Raw genomic sequence first — 27,487 nt, 5'->3', positions numbered from 1 at the left:
AATAAACTAACCCAATTAGGGAAACTCTCGGTTTTGGTTTGAGGCTTCGGTTTGACGTTATTATACTTATATTTTTCGTTTATTTTTTGGGGGGTATGAGGTTTTATTTTTCGTAAATGGACTTTAAAGCAAGCGGTCTGTTTACGGTCTCTGATGCTGGGATTACTCTCATATAATTATACCCAGCAAGTTGTCAGAACGATGAAACCATTCCAAATGTTTCTTTTGTATTGTACCTGTTTTTTGTGTTTGTTTGTTTTCTTTTTTTTAATTATTTTCTTTTATTTCTTTATTATTTTCGTCTACTCCAATATTCCGCATTCAATACATGTCAAGGTTTTAGTACTGTTCCAAATTGTGTTGTACGCTTTACAAAGTCACGAGACAAACCATGTGACATGGTGCAGGTGACAAGGCTCAAGATGGCAATGCACTGGTTGAAGACTGCCGCCTTGTTGGCTTCCCTGGCAATCCATGTTTATGCTGATACTCCAGCAAACTGTACATATGAGGATGTTAGGGGAAAATGGGTCTTCATGATCGGCAGCAAAGGACACGACCGCACTCTGGATTGTTCTTCTTTTGGTATTCTCTCTCTCTCTCTCCTTTTGAATTTTGCTATATAGAAAATTATAAACCAAGGTTTTACAGTAATTGCTGAACTTTTTAAGGAGTGTAGCACAGAATACGCACAATTTCCCTCAGCTGTTGGGTGTAGAATTCTACCTGGAATATATACATATGTAATCATGATTTGAATTTATTTAAATTTATTACATGTCTGGTATACATTTCTTATGCTTACCTGTTTGATTGCGTCGCTAACGGTAGACCAACAAGTGGGTCTCCACTTTTTCATTGTTGACATTCCGCTACCAGTAATGTCAGAATTTTTATTTAAAAAAATTTAAAAGCGGCGATCTACTTGTTGTGACACAGCTCATGAAACCAATAGAACGTTGTGATGGGCAACTGGCCCACATTCCAACTCTCTCTCTCTCTCTCTCTCTCTCTGCAATTTTGGAGACAATAGCTGACATGAGTGGAAAGGGATAATTGTATTTGTTCCAGTTATTTTGAAATAGAAAGCCTTTTTGCTGCTGAGATATCGGCCTAGCGCGTGTGAGGGCGTATGAATATGTCAATTTCATTTTAAAACTAATATGTTGCATATGGCAGCGAAAGGAACACATTATTCTTTAACACTATTTCATATAAAGCACAAACACTAAAAAAAAAAAATTGTATTCATGATTCATTCAAATATGACATTGTGGTACGGATGAGTCATGCTCAACGGGTAGACTTGTTCGTACTCTGGCTCGTGTTTCACTGCTGCTTGTTGATGATTATCATATACATTTACCGCTTTGTAGTCATTCAAGGCATTCGACGTGTTCAAGGGCAGAAAAAAGTAGAAATTATACAGTTGTTATTATTAAGATACTAAAATTTATTATATGATTTAAGTTTTGCGCTTCACACTTATCAGAGATCTATTCAGACTATCCATGATGTAATAATGACAATGTGATGTACTGTTATTGTTATCAGAGGTCTTGTGATCACAATTGTCAAAGGGCACTGAGTTCAAGTTAAGCGAGGCTGACACAGATAATGTTTACAACCGTAGCAGCAGGTGATTAATCAGATGTCACCATTAATCGCTCATCGACAGTTAATTACACTGGACAACTAAATAATCTGACCTCATCGTTACGACTATTTAATTATACCATACTAATTTGGAATTTCTTTAGAACAAATTAAATACTGCATCAGCGGTACTCACTTACCAAATCTACCCCACCCCCAGAAAAGGGGGGGGGGGCAGGAATTTGTACAAACAAGTTTTTTCTTCTTCTTCGCATTTGATAATACAAAGATAAAACTGTTGTTGACACTCGGTATACGAAAGAACAATTTCATTCGTACAGCGTAATACTTACATTCAGTCTGTCCCTCAGCGGGTCAACGCCATGCAAGGAAGTACTTTGGTCGAGTCAAAAAAAAAGAAAAAATCATTCAGCTACACAAAGATAAAGATAATAATTTGATAGAACTTTGATGAAGTTCTTCAGAAGTTGAAATAGAAACTTTGACATTGTTAGTCATGGGAATAATCAGTTTCAAAACACCGATTATTGCACCACGTGCTTTCTCTTCACAATACTCGTGCGCTTCGAGAGTTGTCTCCCCCTAGATATTAACGACTTGAAAGAGCAGGGCTATCACGAGTCTAAAAATCCTCTAACATTAAGTCGATAAAGTTGTCAACAAAGTCTTAACGTAAACAAAATATGATACGAGATGGACGCTGCACGACTTGTTTTTATTGTTCCGTTTTCTCCTTTTCTTTACTTTCAACATGGGACCCCGAGTGGTCTAAAGCGCTCTGCGTTACGGATCACTGCCATCTCACTTCTGTCTGAGTGGGTTCGAATCTCGTGCTCGGCCAGTGTGGGTATGTGAGAAAAGCTTGCCAGTAGCTTCTCGTGGGTGGGTGGTTCTTTCCGGGGTTTTGCCGAGTTCTTCCTCCAGCATTTATTTTGTCCGCCATGTATAGCTTATATTGTGCTGAAAAACGGCGTTAAATCCTAGGACAACAACTTTCAAGAAATTTTGTACCTCATCGAACACAAGTCTATCGAATTTCCGAAAAGTCAGTTACTTTTGATAAATATGATCATACTTTATAGTGACTTCAATACTTGTGACTAAGATAAGCAACCGAGGTCTTTGACTTTTCAAAAGTGGGGTGTTTATATATTGACTTTTAGGAGAATATATAGAATGTAGTATTCTGATGGCTATAAGCCTACAGTAATTCTTGAAATCAATCTTACATAAAATGGACAAAGCTTATCTTTGACAAGCATTTAACCGCGTGTTTTTGACCGTTTTCGCGGGTACTTATAGCATCCGTAACGACATGATTATTCCATTGATTATAATAAAATAATTGGTGTGCTTCAGTGAAGAGTGATGTATAATTGGTATCCAACTGCAACCAACGTAGATCCTGACATATCCTTTTGTGCCTCGCTGGTGTTTTATGGTGATATTTTGGGTTAAATTATATTTATATTTATGGAGGTTTTGCGTTAATATTTAGTTCGATATTTAGATCGTCGTTGGTTTCGTCTGCAGTCTTTAAAAGTATTTTAATAGCAACAATACACTACCTGTTCTTATTACGCCGTATCACTTTTCCTGGCGCTAGTCCCCAATTCAATGTGAATTTCTTCCTCCAGTTAGTAATTGAATGCCATGAATAGAAATATACCCATGTCAACTCGGTCACTCGGCATATCGTTCTTCATTTTCTTGGAGTCCATGCGGTTGACACGTGTCTCTGGACGCTTGAAGATATCGCAACTGTTAGTGTCTATTGGCATTTTTCACTCAATCATATTCAATTCTCTCTTGCAGCTGAAATGTTTTTGGTCGTTATTTCATTTTTTTTAAAAAAGCACATCTATGTTTTCTTTGCTAATTTGAAGGTTTCAGTGAACCCGAACTTGCTACCTAAGGAGTGTTTCCATCTTCGCTAACCAAGGTTCCGATGTGTTAACGCTATCCACACCTTAGCGGGTCCATCAGATATTTAAGTACTTTGTCTTAGCGACATCCGTTGTATGTCATGAATTGTCTCCCATAATATGTAATGTCAACTAACCAATACGGTGTAACTGCGGTGCATTGTACATCAGTAGTTAAGTGGGGTACATTAGCGACAATGGGAATTAGCATTACAGAGACCCCTGGGTCAGATTAGCGACAAGGGAAATTTAACATGGTGAAAAATCGTGGGTCAGATTAGCGACAAGGGAAATTAACATGGAGAAAAATCGTGGGTCACTCTAGCGACAAAGGGAATTTAACATGGAACTATAGTGTGGGTCTGTCTAGCGACAAGGGGAAATTAACATGGGGAATAGAGTTTGGGCTTTTGGGATTTTTTAAAAAATTTTTAAATTTAAATTTAAATTTAAATTTAAATTTAAAAAAGGGTAGGCAATGGAAAGGTTATCTCTTTTCGAGAAATATGGCTGGCCCTGAAAAGGGCCTTTGGGTTTATGTTAATGTATTCATTAACATAAATGGTACCGCATTGGTCTTCTTCTTGTCCTTAGGCTACGTCTCACTGTTGGTCCGTAAATCAGCACTCTTTTCAGGCATCCTTGTCTTTCTACGTAGATCCTACGTATCCACAGGCTGGTGTTTGTCCTGTGGACAACGGTCCACTTGGCTCGGACATACATGAGCATGTCCGTCCGGAACATCATGGAAGACACAAGCGTAGAAGATTGCACATCGGTCCACATCTTGAAGCGACGAGAACAAGTGAATCAATGCAGTGAACTGCGTTTATTTATAGGTACAGGAAGGATTGAAACGGATTGAATTCATTTACCAATCCGAACACGCGTTACAAAATTCAGTCAGCTCGCATCCAATCCGAAGAGAGCAGTCTGTGACGTCACGTGGTCTATATAGATTCGTTAGCGCTTGTGTGCAGTCAATCTATGCGACAGTGATTCAACATGACGGAAACTCAGAAAACGATCCATTGGGGTGCACCAGCAGGGGAGACTGCCCAAGGGAACCCGGACTTACTTTCAGAAGAGGTACATTGGGATTTTGTGGATTTTCTTACCTCGCAAGAATTTGTTCCGGAACCTTCGTTACCTTCTTCATTACCGCAAGTGGAGAATTTTAGACAGAGACAGAAAGAAGAATTGGAGAAATTTATGCAACGACAAAAGGAAGCGGAACAAGCTTTTCTCCTACAGCAACAGCAACAGCAACAAGAAGAGGTAAGAAAAAAACAACAGCAACAACAGCAAGAAGAAGTAGCAGCAAAGAAACAAGAGGGTGAAAATCAAACGGCTACGGTACTGTTGGACATTTTAGCGGAGTTAAGAAGTCTGAAACAAATGTATCAGACTTCTTTATCACGACCGAAGAGAATACGACCTTCCCGAGCTAAACACGCCAACCCTGTGACTAAGCCTGTCGTACCACCCTTAGTGATTTCAACCCAATCATCAGAAGTAGGCCTTGGCCGTGGCAAAGGCTTAAGGCAGTTAAAGTTGATTGGTTAAACTCACCCCTACACCAAAATAAAAAGGCCCTTTTCAGGGCCACCCACATTTCTCGAAAAGAAATACAATTTCAATTTGCCAATAACTCAAGAATAAACCCCACCCATTTTACCTTATAATACGTGTCTGTGTATGAGTGCGTGAGTGTAGCTTCTTATTTTAAAATCAGAACTCAAAGACACTTACCTTATATCATTCATGTATTCTTTTATCCATTTTTTTTACAATCCAATTCACAATTCACCACAGAACACTTTAATTAAAAGTTCATTGACTTCTTCTTTCTCCTTGTTTAGTCTCTCTGTTTTTTTTAATTTCTTCACCGTTTTTTCCTCATTTTCTTCCCTTCTTCTTTTCTTCTCCTGTTTCTTTGCTTCTTGTAAATAGAATTGTCTTCTTTCTTCCTCTTCTTCCTCTGAAGAATCCCTCTCTTCTTTCGAGGAATCCCTCTCTTCTTCCGAAGAATCCCTCTCTTCTTCTGAAGAATCCTTCTTTTCTTCTGACTCCTCTTGTTTCTTTTTTGGGCAATCTGGAGACCAATGTCCTTTTTCTTGACAATAATAACAGGTATCTTGACTTTTGTCTTTTTTAGCCCCTGTTTTTTTCTTTTTTTGACGGTCTGGACACTCTGAAGACCAATGCCCTTTCTTCTGACAGATATAGCAAGTATCTTGACTTTTATCTCGAAAGGAAGGAGAGTAGTCCGTCGGCTGGTCTGAAGAGAATTTTCTAATGACCCCTCGCAAAGCTCTGACGAAACGTTCCATCTGGGTAGTCTCTTCCATTGTTGTGCTCAGCTTGAGAGTGAAATGAATAGTGAAAGGACAAGACACACACCCTTTTTATATACGCTGGTTTGCCAAGACTATAAATTAGTCTATGGTGTTTAAACTTGAGTCATTTGACGTTTTGCACTCAAGATGAAACGATCCCATTCATTCGAGAAGAAAGAAGAAGAAGAAAGTAAGAGGCAGAAACGTGATCTATCGCCTCCTACCAGGGCTGAAATCTTGGCACAAATTCATGCCAGTGATTTTGAAGAGGACATGAGTGAACCAGATTCCGAACCCTCTAAACCAAGTTCACCACCCTTAGTCAACCCTGAAAAGTACTATTCCATTCGAGAGACGGAAAAGCGCTTCTCTAGAAAATTTAGAACCACGGCTTACACCTACACGGTGAAGTTTAAAGATTTCAAGGCCGACGTACCCTTGGAGAAAGCAGAAGGGTTTATCACCGAGATGTGGGATTCTTTGCTCACCGCACTCAAGCGACAATGTCAAGCCAAAGAAGACGATCGCTTGACACTATCCATAGATCACGACGGTTTGAAATCCCCTGTTTGGATCGAGTTTAGCAGACCCGCAGAACTGACCCCTTCCAAAGTCATGGACAAGATACAACAGGTGCAACAATCTAATGACCATTTTGACATCACCGATGGTAAAGCCACACTGAAAATGGCCCACGTCTCTCCTCCTCAGGGAACTGGATGCAAAAAGATGTTATTGGTGGACGACCTTCGAAACACCAAAAAGAGTCTCGTCCGAATTAACAACCCTCAAGACCAGATGTGTTTAGCCCGTGCCATCGTTGTGGGACGAACCTATGCCAACAAGAACGACACGGTAGAATGGAAAAGAACCTGGAAAACTATTCAACGATGCGATCGAGCCAAACAACGAAATGAAGCAGAACTCCTGTTGCAACAAGCCGGACTGTCCAAAGACACACCCTGTGGCATTCCTGAGATGCAAAAATTGCAAGATGCCCTAGCTCCACGCTACACCTTGAAAGTGCACCCTCAAGAAATGCGTGGAACTCTGTTGTTTCGAGGCCAAGATTTTAAGGACGGAAAATACATTCATGTCTATCATCACGATGACCATTTCGATACCATTACCAGTATCACTGGATTCCTGGGATACAGTTATTATTGTGAGAAATGTGACTATAGTTATAACAATCGAGAGCAACACAAGCATTGTGGAATGAAATGCCCAGGATGTTTGGCCTCTCCACCCTGTCTGAGCGAAGGACCAGTGCCTTGTTCGACTTGTTTGCGCACGTTTGTCAGTCCTACCTGTTACCAACAACATTTGAAAACACAAGGTTCACAGAAGAAATGTGCTTGTCAACTCCTGAGATTGTGCCCTACCTGTGGACAAGGCATACTTACCAATAATGCCAAGGCACACGTATGTCGAGGAAAGAAAAAATGTCACATTTGTCACCACATCGTGGACTTGGAACACCAATGCTACGTGCAAAAATACCAACCCCCACCAGAGGAAGAGGACGGTCACAAGAAGAAAGGCAATTTCATCTTTTTCGATTTCGAATGCATGCAAGAGACCGGCATTCACATTCCTAATTTCTGCGTGGCTCATCGAGCGTGCGACAAGTGCATTCAAGAACCTATCTTCAGTCATTGCCCTCACTGCAGCAAGATTCCTGGAGGACGTGAAAAAATCTTTCGAGGACCAAACACGTTAGCCGATTTTGCCCGATGGGTCTTAAACCCCATCGACAAGACGTGGAGCCAAGAGGACATCGAACGTTACGGAGATTGTCATCGTCATGCCACGGTGATGGCTCACAATTTCTCCGGATACGATGGACAGTTTCTTTTGAGGTACTATACGGAACATGGCACCGAACGTCCTAAAGTGATTTTGAACGGAGCCAAAATCATTTTCATGCAAGTGGGACAAGTACAGTTTAAAGATTCGATGAGTTACTTAGCCATGCCTTTGAGTCGAATGCCTAAAACGTTTGGAATGACAGAAATGGCTAAAGGGTACTTTCCACACTTTTTCAATACGGAAGCCAATCAACATGCCGTTCTACCCCATTTGCCTGAGGCTCACTATTACGACCCCGACAACATGCGTACCGAACAACGAGAAGCTTTCTACGCTTGGTACCAGGCTCATGCCTCTGACCCCTTCGACTTTCAGGAAGAAATGTTAAAGTATTGTCGTTCCGACGTGGACATTTTACGGCGTTGCTGTGGAAAATTTCGAGAACTGTTCATGGAACACGGAGGGGTCGATCCTTTGAAAGAATCTTGCACCATTGCCAAAGCGTGTTCCTTAGTGTACCGCCAACGATTCATGCCTGAAAACACCGTGGCTGTCATCAGTCCTCAAACGACCCACTATGTCAAGCGTCAATACTCGTTCAAAGCCCTACGTTGGTTACATTACTTGTGCGACAAGGAAGACAAATGGATTCAGCATGCCCGCAACGGAGGAGGCGAAAAGACCATCGGAACGTATTCGGTCGATGGCTGGGACTTAGAAAACCCCAAGATCGTGTACGAGTTTAACGGTTGCTTATTTCACGGATGTCCCGTCTGCTACCCTGACCGTGACACTAAAAATCAGTTTTTGCAACGAACCATGGAAGACTTGTACCAGGACACTTGTCAGCGACGCCTAAAGTTAGAACAGCAAGGATACCAAGTGGTGGAAATGTGGGAACACGAGTACGATCACCGTTTGAAAACCGATCCCGAGTTTAAACGCCTCGTGGAAAGTTACCAGTTCATGGACCCGCTGAACCCGAGGGATAGTTTGTACGGAGGAAGGACCAATGCCACCTGTTTGCTGTACCAAGCCGACGAAGAGAAAGGAGAAGAAATCAAATACTTGGACGTGTGTTCGCTGTATCCCTACGTGTGCAAATATTGTCGCTTTCCTGTAGGGCACCCGCAATTGTTGACGGAACACATCGACCTGAAAAACATTCGACAATACGAAGGCTTGATCAAGTGTAAAGTTTTGCCTCCCACGAACCTATACCATCCCGTCTTACCTCACCATTGTCAAGGCAAACTGATGTTTCCCTTGTGCCGTACTTGTGCCGAAACGTGCAACCAGGACCAACCTTGCCATCACAGCCAGGAAGAACGTGCCTTGACGGGAACCTGGGTCAGCGTGGAATTGTTCAAAGCTCTGGACATGGGATACCAACTGTTAGAAGTGTACGAAATTTGCCACTTTCCCAAGACACAACAGTACCACAAGGGTGACCCTACTCAGAAAGGCATTTTCGCCGACTACGTGGATGCCTTTTTGAAACTGAAACAAGAAGCCAGCGGCTATCCTTCCTGGTGTCACACTCCCGAAGACCAAATACAATTCAAAGAGAAATACTATGCACAAGAAGGCATCTCTTTAGACCACATCGAAAAAAACGAAGGCAGGCGATCGTTTGCCAAAGTGATGTTAAATTGCTTGTGGGGTAAAATGGCACAACGACCGTGTTTACCCAAGACGGAATATTTGACAGAACCTTCCCGCTACTTCCAGATGATTCACGACAAAACCAAATACATGAAACACGTGGACGTCGTTCGAGAGGATTTGATCTTGGTCAATTACGAAGAAGATCTGGACTTTGTACAAGACGATCCTTTTGGAAATGTCATCATTGCGGCTTACGTGACAGCTCATGCTCGCTTAAAATTGTACGAAGCTTTAGAACTGTTAGAAGAACGCGTCCTGTACTTTGACACGGACAGTTGCATTTACATCCATCACCCGATTCAACAGCACCCTGACATCGAAGGAGACCGTTTAGGAGCCTGGACAGACGAGCATCCCGACGACAAGATTCTAAGTTTCGTCAGTGGTGGTCCCAAAAATTACGGCTACGAATACCGGGACAAACAAGGAGAAGTGCACACGACGTGCAAAGTGAAAGGACTGACTCTGAATCATCGTACCAGTCGAGTGGTCAACTTTGGGGTATTGAAAGAAGCCTTGCAATCGGGAGAGGATGGAAACTTTAAAGTGACCACCTATCAACCGAACAAGATTGTACGTTTACCCACTCACCACATCGTCAGTCGACCCTTGGAAAAAGTCTATCAAATTGTATACCAGAAGCGAGTGCGACTTCCCAATCACTTCACCTTACCGTACGGTCACGTCGGTATTGGTCTGTATATGAAAAGGAACCCTAGGCAAGATCGATAGTTCATTGTTCATTGAAGTAACTTACCATGTCGTTGACGAAGAAGAAACCAGATTCGTTAGGAGTCAAATGTTGGACATCACCGAGACCAGGGTTTTGAGGCTTGGACACAAGAGGTGGCCCAGTATGCACGAGAGTTATTCAAGGAAAAAAGTTACTTTTCAACCTGCGTTAGTGACGGTGCCAGAAGAACCCGTCACCCAGGACAGGACTGTCGTGGACAGGCCTGAAAGACCCTTTCGGGAGGACACTTGTGTGACCTTACCCCCTACTATAGAACTGGTTAGAACTTTACCCAAAACATGTTGTACAGACACTTGTGTTTATTCCACGTTCATGGTTATCATGTGCCTTTTATTCTTGTACTTAAGCCTTTGGCTTTTATGTATTTTTGTCTTTCGTATTCATGTTTGAAACATTCAATAAACGTGTTCTGAAAAAGTATATAAACTCTTGTCTTGTTTGTTTTTCGTGTCACAAGTGACATTTCTCACACCATGGCTACCTCTGCTGTCTCTGCTCCCTCTTCCTCTACTGTCAAAGTCATCGACGAACACTTAGATCGTGCCAGTTGGGAGGCTTTGTATCTTCGCCATCCCTTTAACATGCTCATTGCTGGACCTAGCGGTTCGGGCAAAACCGAATTCGTCAAACGTTTGATCGAACATAAACATCATTTGATCGATCGACCCCCTCAACAAATCGTGTGGTGTTACAAAGAGTGGCAATCGGCGTACAGCCTCTTGCGAGAAAGTCAAGGCGATTCCATCGTGTTTGTGGAAGGCATTCCTAAAGAAGACGACGGCATCGTCTCTGACTCCCGTCTAACCCATTTGGTCATTTTCGACGACATGTTAGGAGAAGACGAAGAAGAAATTAAACTGTGGTTCACGCGCAAAGGGCATCACCGTAATGCCAGTGTCGTTTACATCACCCAAAATTTGTTTCAACAAAGTAAAGCCCATCGCACCATCAGTCTCAATGCGCATTACGTGGTTTTGTTTAAAAGCCCTCGAGATAAATCGCAAGTGCAAGTCTTAGCCAAACAGTTAGGAACGCCTTGGCTGACTCAGGCATACGACGATGCCACTCAAACTCCACACGCCTATTTACTCGTCGATTTGAAACCTACGACCCCCGAGGATTTGCGATTTCGTACCCACTTGTTTCACCACTGGTGCCAAGACGGAGGGCCTGTCCTGTACACGTCTCCGTCCTCGACTTCATTTCACTCCCCATAAAAAATCTATAAAAACCTCAGACCCTTTTTCGTCTGTCTCACTCTCAGTGCGAACATGACGTCCCTTCAGTCGCATCTTCCCGTCAAATTGATTCGTGCCTTGTATGGCATCAGTCGAGAAAAAGATCCACAAACACGAGCTCGTGTCTTAGAAGCTAGTCTCAAAGAAGTCTTACGATGGTTCACGGTGACGGCACGTCAATTACTCCAAGGAATCATTCAGATTCCTCATCAAACCAAACGCTTTTTCGATCGAAACAAAGTCGCTTTTGTCCAACTGGCCGATCCCCGCATCGACACTCAAACCAAAAAACAAATCATTTTGAAACCTGGAGGGAGCGGTACTCTAGGAGGGGTCATCATTCGCTCACTCTTAAGATGGGATCCTAATGCCCCCAAAGTTATACCCAAGACAAAAGTCCAACGAAGCCCCAAGAAGAAAAAGACCAGGTCCCCAAGGAGAACTTCTCCAGTGGCAGGACCCTCCTCTGACCAGACACCACCCCGGAAAAAGAAAAGAAGCCCCCAGAAAAAGAAAAGTCCACAGAAAACTAGTCGCAAGAGAGGCACTTCGGCCAGGACGCAACCTTACACTCGCAAACCACGACCTGCCACGGCGGTGACTGCGTCTCCGGCAGCTTCACGTTTGTCCACTTCTCCGTTAATGACACCCAGAACTGAAGAGTACTTGGAGACGTTGATCACACCAAGAACTTCTCCGTTGATGACCCCCAAAAGAACTTCCCCAGTGGCAGGACCTTCCAATTTAGTGGCAGTGGCTGCTGCTCACAAAGTACCTTCTCCCAAAATCAAAGTTCAAGAAAGATCGGGCATGTTACAAAGTTTACTGGATTTGTCCAAGCAAGAACTGGCTCGATTTAGTCCGTTGCGTACCCCTGCACGACGTGTCATGCCTGTCCTCAAACTGATACGACGTAAAGACAATCAGTGGCGACGCGTTCCAGTATAAAAAAGGCCTGTGACCAAGTCGGGTATCAGTGTTTTTTCGGTGCTCCTGAAGACTCAAAGATGTCACCCTCCAGAAAACCCCAAGGAAAGAAAAGGAAAGGACTGCCACCACGTTTAGCCAAACATGGGGACATGTTATCTGTCCTGTCCAAAGCTTCTCCACCCCTACGAAAAAAAACTCATTCAAACGGCCTCCAAAGAGGTCATCGATACCGTGTGCGAATGTTGTTTGAACGTTTTGAAAGGCACGATCCCTTTGTCCAAACACCAGAAACAATGCTTAAGCAAACATCGTCACGTTCTTCGCCAAATGGTTCGAAAGAAAATTCCCATTCGTCAAAAAAAGAAGATGTTAGTGCAACGTGGAGGTATTTTACCTCTCTTGTTAGGCCCCATACTGAAAGGAGTCTTGGGAACCATGTTGGGAGGACTGGTGGGAGCAAGATAAAAAGGCCTTCGGAAGTCCCAAGATCTCAGAATCGACCCCTGACAACCCCATGGAAGGACGAAAACTAGCTTTAGTGCCTTACAAACGATGGATGGAATACCATCGGTGGCAAGAACAACGCACCCCGCATTTACCTCCCAATCCCCATTTGAGCGAGATGTCCCAGTTACAACACGAATTGCAGTCCTTGATGGATCGCCAAGATTTGTCCGAAACAGAAAAATCGCAAAAGTACGGTCAACTCTTGCAACGACTGCAACTCTTTCATCAGAAAGCTTTAGACGAAACAGCTCTACCCACTCTGAAAGATTTTAAGACCTTGATGAAAAGTCCAGCACCATCACCAGTACCAGTACCAGTACCAGTACCACCAGTACCCGTGACCAAGACAGAAAAAGGAGAAGAAGAGGAAGGGTTTCAAACTCCACCAGAAAAAGTACGCAAGTTAACAACACCACCTACCTCCAGAATTGGATGGATTAAAAAGATGATGGTCACCCCTTCTTCCTCACAAGAGAAAAAGAAAGTGAAGACAGAAGTGAAGACAGAAGTGAAACATGAACCGATATCCCCCGCTCAGACATCCTTCTCCTCTTCGACGCCTATTGCTGGCCGCACACGCAAAGCATTGCAATCCAAGAAAATACCCCAAGAGAAAAAGAGTAGCATCCTCCAAGAGTGGGTGTCTTATTAACACACCAACCAACACAAAAAAAATGGAAAAAGTCTTAGCCAGCATTTACTACGATCCCTCGCATCCTGCAGGTTACGCAGGAGTTCAAAAATTGTATCGTGCTGCCAAAACTCGACTGAAAAGTCTCCGTTTACCTCAAGTGCAACGATGGTTACAAGAACAAGCTACCTACACTTTACACAAATCCATTCGACGCAAGTTTGCCAGAAGTCGCACCCGAGTGGAAGGCATCGATCATCAATGGCAAGCCGATTTAGCCGATGTCTCTCATTTGGCCAGCTACAATCGTGGCTACAAATATTTGTTTTGTGTCATCGACGTCTTTTCCAAATTTGCCTGGGTCGTGCCTTGACTTCCAAATCGAGCAGCGAGTTAGTGCGAGCCCTGCAACGAGTGTTGAAACAAAGCGGTCGTCACCCTCTTCGATGGCAAACGGACAAAGGTACCGAATTTCTGAACCAAGCTTTCCAAAAAGAATTAAAGAAACGTGACATTCATTTTTTTACCACCGAGAATCCCGAAACCAAAGCCAGCATCGTGGAACGTTTTCAACGCACTTTGAAAGAACGCATGTGGAAATATTTTACGCATCACCACACTCTGAAGTACATCGACATCTTACCGCACCTGGTGCAAGCGTACAACCAATCTTACCATCGAAGCATCGGACGTGCCCCGCAAGACGTGACTCCCGAGAACGAAGTGTTGGTGTTTGAGCGCCTGTTTGGTACGTCCCCGACGAGGGCTGTCCCCAAGAAAAGTGGAGAGTTGGCCGTAGGAGATTGGGTGCGCATTGGCAAAACCAAACGCACTTTCGACAAAGGTTACTTACCTAACTGGACGACCGAATTGTTTCGCGTCACTGGACGAGTGCATGGCCGTCATCCTGCCGTCTATAAATTGGAAGACATGAACGGAGAAGTGCTCAAAGGAACGTTTTATTTGCCCGAGTTACAACGTGTGACCAAAAAAGAAGACGACGTGTACGACATCGAAAGCATTCTCGAACGCAGAACCCGTAAAATGGGCAAACGACGTGTCAAAGAAGTCAAAGTACGTTGGAAAGGATATCCACCCAGTTTTGATTGGATCGACGCTTCTTAAGTCATCGACTATAAAAAGAAGTGACCATCATGCCTTTTCACACAGCAGACGCAGCTACGTCGACCACTCCTCCTTCCCCTAGTTCTTCTGTGCAAGATTTACAAAAACAACCCTTGTGGGTGTGGTGTGGAGAACGTGTGCCTAAAACGCAAATCGTCTTTTTCTGCCAAATCTTCGTGGTGTATTGTGTCATCGGGGCAGCCATCGCCAATTTGAGTTTGCAACAAGGAGACAAACAATTGTGGACCATTTTATTGAGCAGTTGCATCGGTTACCTGCTTCCTAATCCCTCCCTGAAATTCACCTCGAACGGGAACCCCGGGAACCTTGTGTCCAGTGCCAGTGCCAGTCACCACTTCAATCACAACCAGAACCCCATTTTAGACGGAGACACGCCTCTGAGGTCCAGTAACCCCTCGGACAGCCACAGAACTCTGGAATTATGAGTCACCAAAACCAATTTTACTTAACTTTACCCAGTGACAGTTCCATGGAGGTGTTTCCCAAGAACACGTTGTGCTGTTACACGGCCAAATTACCTCAGGCCATCCAGTTAGATCACGAAGCCCATTGGGAAGTGGCTTTAGTAGAAATGATTCACCCGACCCAAGTCCTCAATGTCCTTCCGAATCAAAATTTTTTTGATGTGGAAGTTCATGACGAGCAAATGCAACAGTGGATGGATAGCAATGTCAAATATGACAAGAAAACCCGTACACAAAAGTACACCACCTATCACTTGTTCATTCCCCCAGGCTATTATTTTAGTGGTCAACATTTGGTCAGCACCATAGCCTCCAGGTTTAATGTCGTGTTTCTGAAAGCTTTGGAGCATGTCAACAAAAATGTCACCATGGAGTACCACAAAGCAGCTCGTCGCTTCTTGATGAAATTTGAACGAAGTAAAATCGTGTCCATTTTATTTTGTCCTGAATTGTTCGACATGTTGGGCGGAGACATGGACATGAGAAAGGCCATGCTCAAGAAAAACGAATTACCCATCGTTTACGACAACGAGTCTTTTAGCAAGTTATTTCGTGCCCCGGTAGTACTGAACCAAGGACTGAATTTGATGTTCGTGTATTCCCATGTGGTGGAGTACAACGTGGTGGAACACACCTCCGTACCGTTACTGCGTGTCATTCCTTTCAAAGTAGATTCTGCCACGGGCGCTGACGAGGAAGGTGGAAACACTTACCACGTCCACCGCGAATTTGTCCATCCTCACTATTTGCCTGTCAGCAAGTCGTATTTGGACACGGTCAACATTGCTATAAAAGGAGATCTGGGACAAAATATTCCATTCACCAAAGGAAAAGTCACGGTGAAACTCCATTTTCGAAAACGGTTCTCTCACGACTCGTAAGTAAGTCATGTATCCAGTGTACCGAGGGGTTGCTCGACAGCGAGGACACGGCTTAGGAGACATGTTAAAATCGGCCTTTCGTTCGGTGGCCCCAGTGTTGAAACCGATGGTGACACGCGGATTGCACGCCTTGAAAGATGCGGCACTGACGCAAGGCAAAGAATTTCTCCAAAATGTCATCATCGACAAACAAAACCCTAAAGAAGCCTTCATGAGGGCAGGCAAAAATGTCTTGCTGCAAACGGGCAAAGACATTTTAGGCCAACGAGAAACACCTATAAATGCCCTGCACGCTAACGAGTCAGGCATTCAGCAAGGACAAGGCAGAAAGAGACGACGAAGAAAACACCCTTTCACCAGACTTCAAGCGAGAAAGGCCAAGAAAAGAAGAACCGTTCGAGACTTCGACGTTTTCGATTATTGAGAAAAGAGACCAAAAAAAAAATGATGCACCGAGAATCTTGCGCTTGTTCCAAGACGGAACTGGATCTGTTTGCCATGCCCCCTACCATGATGACCATGCAAGAATCCCAGTGGGTGGAATTTCACCCCGTCTCCTTACTGACCGATTCCGCTCCCATCGAGTTTGAAATCAAAGGACAGCCCGAAGATTACATCGATCTGAATAGCAGTTACTTGTACCTGAAAGTCAAAATTCTAGATAAGACTGGAGGTGCTATAGACGATGAAGCAGTAGCTCCCGTCAACAATTTCATGCATTCCTTGTTCAGTGGAGTGGACTTGTACTTGAATAACAAACTGGTCAGTAGCAGCATGGATACTTACCCTTATCGTGCCTACCTGGAAAATCTCTTGACGTACGGAATAGATGCCAAGAACACTCATCTCAATGCCTGTGTGGTATGGGAAGCTGACGAACCTACCAAGTTTGAAATATTGGAAACTGATGAAAAGAAAGACAACAATGATGGATTTGTAGAACGAAGAAAGAGAATCACGGGAGCCGACACAAGTTTAGAACTGATGGATCGTTTGCATTTGGACATGTGGTTGCAAGAAAAGTATTTGCTGAACGGGGTGGATGTCCGCCTGAGACTGAATCGTAGCAGTGCCGCTTTCCATTTGATGGCTGATAGTGACGGTTACAAAACCAAAATCCTAGAAGCCAGACTCTACGTACGCCGTGTGGAAGTGTTACCTAAAGTGGGAAACGACATCAGTCAGACGTTGAGTAGAACGACCGCCAAGTATCCCATACGACGCGTGGAAGTGAAAACCTTCACCATTCCCAAGGGACAGCGATCCATGATCGAAGATCATCTGTTCCAAGGACAGTTACCCAAACGTTTGATCGTTGGTATCGTCGAGAATACAGCCTTCAACGGAGCTGCCGAAAAAAATCCTTTCTACTTTCAACACTTTGGCGTGTCCAAAATCGAAGTCAGTCGCGATGGCAAGACCTTGTGTACCCGACCTTTCGAACCTGACTTTACCAAGAAGAATTACTTGAGATCGTACTTGTCCCTGTACGAAGCCACCGGACAGTTAGGAACCAATACCATTCACGGTATTACGTACGAGGATTATGCAGGAGGCTACGCTTTGTGGGCTTTCGATTTCACTCCAGACCAAGGCAGCGACGAGGGACATTTCCACCCTATAAAATCCGGCCAGATTCGTGTGGAAATTCAGTTTAAAGGCCGAGACCCTGATGAAACGGTGAACGTCATCCTGTATGCAGAATTCGATAATACCATAGAAATCAACAGTTTGAGAGAAGTCATCCTAGATTACTAGAAACCATGGAAGACTGTTATCCCTCTTTACCTAGTGGAGAAACTTTTAGTGTTGGATTATTGTTAAAAAATGTTAGAGTTCTTGTTGTTTAGTGTTAAGTGATTTTTAAATAAAAAATGTTGTGTTTTGAAAAAAATTGTTTGATGTTATATTGTTGGATTATTGTTAAAAATGTTAGAGTTCTTGTTTAGTGTTAAGTGATTTTTGAATAAAAAATGTTGTGTTTTGAAAAAAAAAATGCCTTTGTCTTTTGTTTAGCTATAAGAATGTTGGATTGATGCTCTTTCATTTCTTACTATCCCTCTCATGACACTCACTAAACGTTGCGACTCAAAAACCGTGTGGGGGATGTTTTCCTTCACGTCCGCGCTTTAACTTTAAGAACCGGGTTGCTTCCAGTCTAACCATCCATTGTCGACTCATCCTCCTAAGAAGATGTGCTCCAAACTAGCTAAACTCAACGAAGCCTACGTGAATTTGCATAGGGTCAGACACAGTCTGATACCGAAGCCAGAAGAAATAGAGAATGTGAGAATGTTAAAAATCACTGAAGACCTGATAGAAGAGCTCTTCAGAGAAGAAATGAACAGGGAAAAGAAGAATGGACAGAGAAGTACAGACTTCAGAGATAGCAGCAACAACAACAACAAGAGCAGCAGCAGCAGCAACCTGAACCTGACAGAGGCTTTGTCGATTGCCGTATCGACACCAAAGAGTTCTTCTTTTCTTTCCGAAGAAGCAGACCTATCGCCAGAAAGTCTATCCTCAGAGGACATCGCATTCTTAGAAACTAAAAAAAAGAATGCCATAGCAAACAAAAAAACAGCCCTTTTCAGGGCTACCCCAATACTCTAGAAAAGAAATAACGATCGATTTGCCAATGTGTGTAGGTAGAGTAGTGTGAAAATAAACACTAACTCTTTTTTAAAAAATGTGAGGGTATGTGTTTGTGTGTTAGTAAGTGCTTAAGTAAGTTGGTATGAATAGTAGATTAAAATCATGTTTTTTTGGTGTTTGAGGTGTATATTTGGAGTTAGATTGGATTGCTTTGCGTATGTGGATAGTCTAATGAAGTGATTTATAAAAAATTTTAAAATAGTGATGGGTAGCATAAAAAAGTGAGTGAGTGTTTCTTTTAGGTCCGCGCGTTGTTGTTTTTGGTCATGATGTAGGTAACATCAATTTTATGTTTTTTTAGGGGGATGTTTTCCTTCACGTCCGCGCTTTCACTATAAATTGAAACTCGCTGGGCAGTCTAGCTACCCTTGTTGATTGATCAACACCAAAAATGAACACGAGACTGTCTAAACTATTGGAACTTCATGTGCATCTGGAATATGCCAGGCGCCTGTTGAATGAACTGGCCGCGGAAGCCATTGTGGAGGAGGGAAGGATAAGAGAGGAGGAGGAAAGAAGAAAAAAAGAAGAGGAGGAGAGAAGATATAAAGAAGAAGAGGAAAGAAGATACAAAGAGGAGGAGAGAAGAAACAAAGAAGAGGAGGAGGAGAAGGAAAAGAAGAGAAGAAGAATAAATTTCAGAATCCCAGAGAGCGAAAATTGGGATTCTGAAGCGACATATCCTGCCTCTGTTCTCTCCCCCAAAAAAGTAAAAAGTAACTGGGGGATAAGATGTGTATGTGGTGCCAGGCCTGGAAGGTGCCACCATTAACCAGGTGTCCATGAAGTTCCAAAAAAACAGCCCTTTTCAGGGCTACCCAATACTCTAGAAAAGAAATAATCATCAATTTGCCAATGTGTAGGTAGAGTAGTGTGAATATAAACACTAACTCTTTTTTAAGATAGTGTGAGGGTATGTGTTTGTGTGTTTGTGTTTGTGTGTTTGTGTTTGTACCCGCTCACGTACGATTGTGTGGATAGTAGATTATGGATTTGTTTATTGTTTCTTAGCGTATGTGTTTGTGTTTGTGTGTTTGTGTTTGTACCCGCTCACGTACGATTGTGTGAATAGTAGATTATGGATTTGTTTATTGTTTCTTAGCGTATGTGTTTGTGTTTGTGTGTTTGTGTTTGTACCCGCTCACGTACGATTGTGTGGATAGTAGATTATGGATTTGTTTATTGTTTCTTAGCGTATGTGTTTGTGTGTTTGTGTTTGTGTTTGTGTGTTTGTGTTTGTACCCGCTCACGTACGATTGTGTGAATAGTAGCTTATGGATTTGTTTATTGTTCTTAGCGTATGTGAAGAGTATAGTTTGGGTTTTGTAAGCGCTCACGTAAGATTGTGTGGATAGTAGATTATGGATTTTGTTTATTGTTTCTTAGCGTATGTGGAGAGTATAGTTTGGGTTTTTATTATATGAAATGAGAAAGTATAGTTTGGGTTTTATTATATGAAATGAAAAAGTAGGGGGATGTTTTCCTTCACGTTCGCGCGTTGTTTGGTCATGATCTAGGTAAGATCAATTTTACGTTTTAGGGGGATGTTTTCCTTCACGTACGCGCTTTAAGTATAAGAACCCACAGTATTCGTCGTTCAAACCATTCTGCAAAGAATAGAAAAAGAAGATGGCTTCTAACCAAATGGACAAAATACAAACATTACAAGACGTTTTAGACAACTTAGGAATGATGGAGCAGATGTTAATAAGACTGGTTGAAGACCATTATTCCTATAGTCCCCATCGTGTAAAGATGGAAATTAATAACTTAAAAAAGGTAAAGGACAAGATTAGTGGTGTCATGAAAGAGATAAAGGAGGAGAAGGAGGATGAAGAGGAAAGAATAAGAATAAGCAAATGGAACGAAAAGATTGAAAAAGAAGAAGAAAATGAGAAGAGGAAGAAAGAAGAGGAGGAAGAGAAGAAGAAGAAAGAAGAGCAGGAGAAAAAGAAAGAGAAGAAGAGAAAGAGTGTTGGAGATAAAATAAGAACTTGGTGGAGAAAAAGAAGAAATTAGAAGCAGAAGAAGAAGAAAACCCAAAGGCCCTTTTCAGGGCCAGCCATATTTCTCGAAAAGAGATAGCCTTTCCATTGCCTACCCTTTTTTAAAATTTAAATTTAAATTTAAATTTAAATTTAAAAAAATTTTAAAAAAATCCCAAAAGCCCAAACTCTATTCCCCATGTTAATTTCCCCTTGTCGCTAGACAGACCCACACTATAGTTCCATGTTAAATTCCCTTTGTCGCTAGAGTGACCCACGATTTTTCTCCATGTTAATTTCCCTTGTCGCTAATCTGACCCACGATTTTTCACCATGTTAAATTTCCCTTGTCGCTAATCTGACCCAGGGGTCTCTGTAATGCTAATTCCCATTGTCGCTAATGTACCCCACTTAACTACTTACATCGGCCGAAAATGGTGCAGGCAATTGACTTAAAAGTGATACTTTATAATTTTAACATTTAAAGTATGACAACATACCAGAGAAAAGCCATTACATGTGCATCTGACGTCAATGATATGTTGGTACCCGGCCCGGCAGTGGAAAATTGCTTATTTGTGAGTCCATTCCAAAAGTGTGTTCTCCTTGCCTCGATCATGTAGGAACAGTGTTCAAATTTGAACAACTTGATTCTGATTTGATGCGATGGCCTCCCGCCGCATCCAATGAAATTCACAGACCCGAAGCACTGAAATATCTGATCGATCCGTCAATGTATTGATTGGGTTAACCTTGGCTAGCGAAGATGCGGTGTTTCTGTATTTTTATAAACTCTTTTTCACCGACGTTATGGTTGGTATTACCCCATATAATTTGTTCCAGTTTTTATTTTGCTATTGTCGTTTCCTTGCAGGTTCTCAGCATGCCACAAGAACTTGGCAAATGTGACCGCAAGAAGTCTTCTAGGGACACTCTCTCCACCCAATTGGCGTGTGCTAAGTGCCTTCGCACGGGCAGATATCCTTTATATGCTTGTGACCAGAAGTGATTTTTAATCTGAGAGTTGCCACTCGTATAACGGCAAGAAGAAGGGTCCGCATCCTTTTCTTTTTCTCCGGTGGATTCCCTCAGTTTTCAAAAGGAAACCCGTTCATCTTCAACTCGCTTGGGTGGATATGTGCCTGGGAAAAAGGGGTCTAATTTTCGGACAAAATGTGTTCGTTGGACAGTTATTGAATGAGAAAGTCTTCATCGCCAATTGAGTTCGTTGGATAGTTATTGATCGAGAAAGTCGTCGCCTGACCGATCATCGGCTATGCAGGTACAGAACAGAGCGACGAATAGCAGGCCGAGTGTCTGACGTCTGTAACAGATCAAAGTCACCCAAAAGGACACCGGGCTCTGATCACAAGTGACCCACTACCGTTAACCATGCTTCTGCTACCTATCAGTAAGCATCAGACTTCGACCTTTGCTCAGCCGGACGTGCATGCGTCCCCGGATCGTGTATCTTTCAGTCACTGGGCATCGAGGTCCGTTATACTGTCGTCGTTTATCTTCCCCATCTAGGGTACGGGATTGCGTCGATACACCACTTGCCCTGGAATCTCATTCAAATCCTACTGGACTTGTGATCTCTCGCTACCCGTGGAGTGTTTTCTTCCCCCGTGATACCACTAATAAGTTTCCCATCGCCCCATTAATCAACGGATCAGAGAGACTAAATGATATAGGAGAACGAGTTGGCCTCCATTTATCTTTCTGCTGCATATAGAAGGAGTTGCCAATTCCTTTTCCCAGAGTGAGAGTATGAAGAGGACAGACCGGTCTTACCTTGTCAACAGAGACAGTATCGTGAACTCTCCAGACTAGTGGACACGAGTTCAAGGTTCATATCCGCTATGAACGTTTACCGCATTTTTTCCCCGCCAAAATAGATGTGTTACACTGGTCAACAGTGAAATCATTACTGACTTGAAAAGGCCCTAATCTGTAGTATTTTGGTGTGCCGAACACGAATATAACCGTGAAAAATTTGTATTGGCTCTCGTTTTGAAGATATTCATATACCTCATTTTCTATGTTTCACTGTGTAAATTTCTCCAGTAGGACTGCAGCAACATCCGGAATAATGATGTAACATTGCATAATACCATCATGCTCACATCATCCACAGTTGATTGCATCATTTTCTGATGCAATGCAATACTAATGCCATGCGGCTGCTGAAGTAAGTTGACGTCAGCAGTGTACTATACATGTGTAGGCCTATTATACTAATGCCAGGTGGCTGCTGAAGCTGACGTAAGCAGTGTACTATATAAAGCCCAATCAGATAGGTTCAGCATTTAAAATATTTTAGACGTTGTGCGAGACAGTTCAAGCTACTGTTACATAAAACTTATTATTTTATCCATTTACGTACAATAAAGAACAGTAATGCCTCGAAAGTGTGTTAATACCGCGGACAATTTTTGCTATATTTGTGGGGAAGTGACATTTGCCAACCAGAAGAAAAGTATCAATTCTCAAGTGAAGAAGGCATATCATCTTTACTTCGGATGCAAGGTTGGTGACCAAGACAAGCCTTGGGCTCCGCATATATGCTGTGCTACATGTACAACACAGCTTTCACAGTGGTTGAATTGCAAAAGGTCATCAATGCCGTTTGCAGTCCAAATGGTGTGGAGAGAGCCAAGCAACCACCTAAATGACTGTTACTTCTGCTTGGTTCCTCCTCTTTCCGGCGGAATAACGAAGCGAAAGAAGTCGAGAATAGTCTACCCAAACATTCCGTCTGCATTGAGACCAGTTCCACATGGTGAGGGACTTCCTATTCCAGAACCTCCAGCAGAATATTCTCTTGATTCATCTGACGAAGACAAAGGTGAGTCGACCTGTTCTTCTCCTGGTCCATCAGCATGCAGTGATCCAGATTTTCACTGTGGTGCATCATCAACCCCACACAGAATAACACAGGAAGAACTAAATGACCTGATTCGTGATTTGGACTTATCAAAGAACAAGGCAGAATTGCTAGGATCAAGACTCCAACAATGGAATCTTCTAGAAGAAGATGTCACAATTACTGCATATCGAAAGCGCCACCGGCAATTGGAGCCTTTCTTCAGAAAGGAAAGTAATCTGATATTCTGTTCCGATATTGAGGGCCTCATGAATGCTTTAAAAATCACTCATGACCCACAAGAATGGAGACTATTTGTGGACTCTTCGAAACTGAGTCTCAAGGCTGTGCTTTTGCACAATGGAAACATTCTTCCATCTATTCCAGTAGCGTATGCTGTCCACATGAAAGAGACATACGATAACTTAAGGCAGCTACTGAATTCCATTGAGTATAACAAGTACAGCTGGCACCTCTGTGGTGATTTGAAGGTAGTTGCCCTTTTAATGGGACTGCAGCAAGGATATACAAAATACATGTGTTTCTTATGCGAGTGGGATAGCCGAGCAAGGGAAATGCACTACATGAGGAAGGAATGGACTCACAGGCAGAATGTAGCCATTGGAGAGAAGAATATCCAACACCCAGCTCTGGTTGAGGCTCAGAAAATCTTGCTACCACCCCTTCACATCAAACTAGGTTTGATGAAGAACTTCGTGAAAGCCATTGACCGGACTTTGCCAGCATTCCGATACCTGCATGAAAAATTCCCTCGACTCAGCGAAGCAAAGATTAAAGAGGGAGTTTTTGTGGGTCCTCAGATTCGAGAGCTTTTCAAAGATGACCGGTTCAACAACTTGCTGGAAGGTGACGCGAAACAAGCATGGAATGCTTTTCGCCTAGTTTCTACAAACTTCCTCGGAAATGTTAGGGCAGAAAACTATAAGGAACTAGTAGAAGACATGTTGATGAAGTATAAGAAACTTGGCTGCAATATGTCTCTAAAGATTCACTTCCTTCATTCCCATTTGGATTTCTTTCCTAGCAACTGTGGTATTGTTAGTGATGAACACGGCGAACGTTTTCATCAAGATATCGCAACATTGGAACAAAGATACCAGGGAAAATGGTCCACTACAATGCTGGCTGACTACTGCTGGACACTCCTCAGAGATGCTCCCGAACAGCTGTACAAGAGACAGGCGAAGAAATCTAAGATGTAGTCAATGACTTGATTTTTTATAGGTAGGCTATTACAGTTGACCTTTTACTATTGGAATGCATTTCGTTATGTAAACATTAATTTCTTGCAGATTACAAAAAAACTAGAGCCAATTTTGCAATTTGACTGTCATATTCGTGTTCAGCACATAAAAATTGATAAGAATTGACTAATTTTATTTCAGTAACATGACTTTTGTAAAAATTTGTTGTCCAGTGTTATTCTTCTTCTTCCCCGCTCAAGTGGGCTGAATGGCATGGCGCATGGGTTGAAGCTATGGGGCATCCAGACAAAAGAATGGTTAAACAGCCCCCTCCTCCACTCTACAGCCGCACGTTTCAATGCCTTCAAGGTGAAAATGTCTTCTTGATCATTTAAGCATCATGTCAAGCATTTTGAAGTGTCCCATGTGGGAATATCAACGGGGACCTGGAGGCGTATCTCCGTAAAGTTGCTTGAAGCTAAGGAGCTTAAAGCTCGAACCCTGGTTACCGTACCTTAACAAACCTATATCTTGCAAGTTGCAGTGACCTCCTTCAGCCTTCTGAGGAAGTAGTTGCATTACAGAGAGTTATGAGACTGTCGCCAAAACAGTGAGACATTTGCTCTCGATGACCATGGCACTTTCGGGGGGAACTTGTCCACCACGAAGGTTTTGTTCATGCACAGCAAGGATCTTTTGCGAGCTTCTCCACTGGATTTGGGGTCTATATTTGGCAGCCTAATCTCTACAGTCATCTCCTGAGATATCAGCCATTAAATATATCAGTCGTTGCTGCGGTCACAGGCGAGGCTATACTGGCTAAGAAGCATCATCAGTCCGGTGGGTCTAGAGGTCCCCCGCCTGAACCTTTAAAGCAGAACCCCTTTAAAGCTCCATATTACCCTTCAATTGTAAAAGGGGTTGTCAGAAGGACTAGTGCTTGAAGTCTGATCCTACTTTTCCTGGTTGTGGATTAATCCCAAATGAGTTTCTGTCTTCCAACAATTTGAAAGTTCACTTAGTAAGGCAAGTCTGAGAAGAGGGAGCATCTACCAATCATCAAAATATTGGATGCTGGAACACTCAGAGGATCTCTAGTAAACCGCCATTACTCCCCTCACACTGATAAAGGCCCTTGGAGAGAAAGCTGAGACAAAAGACAATAGCCCCAAACTGACAGACCTTCCTGCAAATATATTTGTTCAATGGAGAAATATAGATAGTGAGGCCACATACATCCACACTCCCATTCCGCAACCCCCATCTTCGAAACCATGAAAATCCAGATATAATATCCGAACTTTCCCTCACTACTGTCACTTCTTTGGTAAAGTGCATGCCTCTTCCCTAAGGAATTCCAATTTGATCTGACGAAACAAAATCATGATGGAGGTGGGGGTCCCGAAAGCAATGCCAGTAACCCTCTTATTTTGCAGAGGATCCATACATCCTCTGTTAGGTCGGACTAGGTCTTTGATCTAGTCTGGAACCAACTGAGACATCAGATCCAGACTAGATCAAAGACCTAGTCCGACCTAACAGAGGATGTATGGGAAGAAGGGGATTTTTTCAGCAGTGGGTGCAAGTCCCACAGGCAGAATGCCTTCCTCCTCTGGAAATGGGGAAAACTCAGCAGACTCCTCAAACCTTCACTTTAGTGGGCATGAATTTATTCACAAACCAATAACAGTTCAGAATTACCCTAAACAAGGCTAAGCATATACTTCCCCTCCTAACAAGAGTGGTAGAGAAGATTTCATTGTCTCTTCACCTCTTTATCTCCGTTTGGGGAAACCTGAATGTGGCAGCAGATCTATTTCCTGTGGGAAGTCATAATACGCCTCTCCAGTTTATGCTATTTGCAAAATGGAGATCTTGGATTCCTTGGGAATTCCATTTTCTTCACCACCTGAGTTGCTAGTTAAATCAGGACAGGTTTCAGGCTGTACATGTCCAAGGACTTCATTTGTTTCTGCATACTGATGTCTTAGATTCAGGCTTGGGTGCTCATGCTCAGCCGGATGGGGTAGTCCTTCAGGTTTTTATTTTGGTGTCTAGAGGAATCTTTTCTTCACAAAGGACAGCCAAGTAATGTGGACCAATGTCCTAGCACTACAAGATCAACATCATATGACACCACTGTGTTGTGGTCACCACAGACATCAGTCTTGGCAAAGGTCAGACATCAAGCATGCATTCATGCCCTTGTCTTTTCTTGGAAGTCTGGAACTGCCTTAGGTGGACAGCATTGGAGTGGAACCTTCTCAGAGTCTGCCAAATTCCAAGTAAGAGAAATATCCTGGTGGACAGAAGGACTAAAAAGTGATGGTCAGTCCTCACAGTATGGTTTCTACACCACTGATTTGCCAAGAGAATTTTTCTGCTTTGATTTAGGTCTGTGGTTGACTCTTTTGCATCAAGTTTGAATGAGAAGCTATAACTTTGTATCTCTGAGGTCAGATCAACGCTATGCCTATGCTTTCCAACTTTCATACCTAGGTAGAAAATTTAGTGTGTTCTTGGGTTTTTATCTAGCTTATGAACTCAGGTGAGACTTCCTTTTTAGAAACTTACCTTGAAGATGAGTTTTCTTCTCTCTCTCTCTCTCTCGCATCAGCCAGAAATGGAGTGAAATTCAGGCTTTATCAGTGACAAAGGGTTGCCTGTAATGCAGTGGTAACTACAGTTTACTCTCCTTTCTTTCAGGTCAAGATTTAGCCACCTTTTCTTGCCTTGAACTTGTTGAAATCCTTAGTCTCAGTCAATTTTGTGCTACAAATGAGCAAGATAGACTTCCTTGCATGGTTATAGCCCTACCTTTCGTCTAGGCTAAATGAAAAGGGAAAAGAAATTGTCAAAAACAT

At 42.8% G+C, this 27,487-nt stretch overlaps 1 protein-coding gene across 1 annotated transcript in view; it reads left to right on the top strand.

Moving 5' to 3' along the window:
* Nucleotides 1–373: 373 nt before the first annotated feature.
* Nucleotides 374–27,487, top strand: part of LOC149804151 (dipeptidyl peptidase 1-like) — a 44,583-nt gene continuing 17,469 nt past the window's right edge. The window contains exon 1 of the mRNA XM_089954127.1: nt 374–585. Within this exon, the coding sequence (XP_089810253.1) occupies nt 399–585 (187 nt within the window). The 5' untranslated portion in view covers nt 374–398. The remainder of the gene's footprint in view (nt 586–27,487) is intronic.

Source organism: Sinohyriopsis cumingii, chromosome 3 (assembly GCF_028554795.1).
Source record: "Sinohyriopsis cumingii isolate HCF-2022 chromosome 3, ASM2855479v2, whole genome shotgun sequence".
Lineage (NCBI taxonomy): Eukaryota > Metazoa > Mollusca > Bivalvia > Unionida > Unionidae > Sinohyriopsis > Sinohyriopsis cumingii.
The sequence above is the reverse complement of the archived record's forward strand: the minus strand, read 5'-3'. Positions and strand labels throughout refer to the sequence as shown.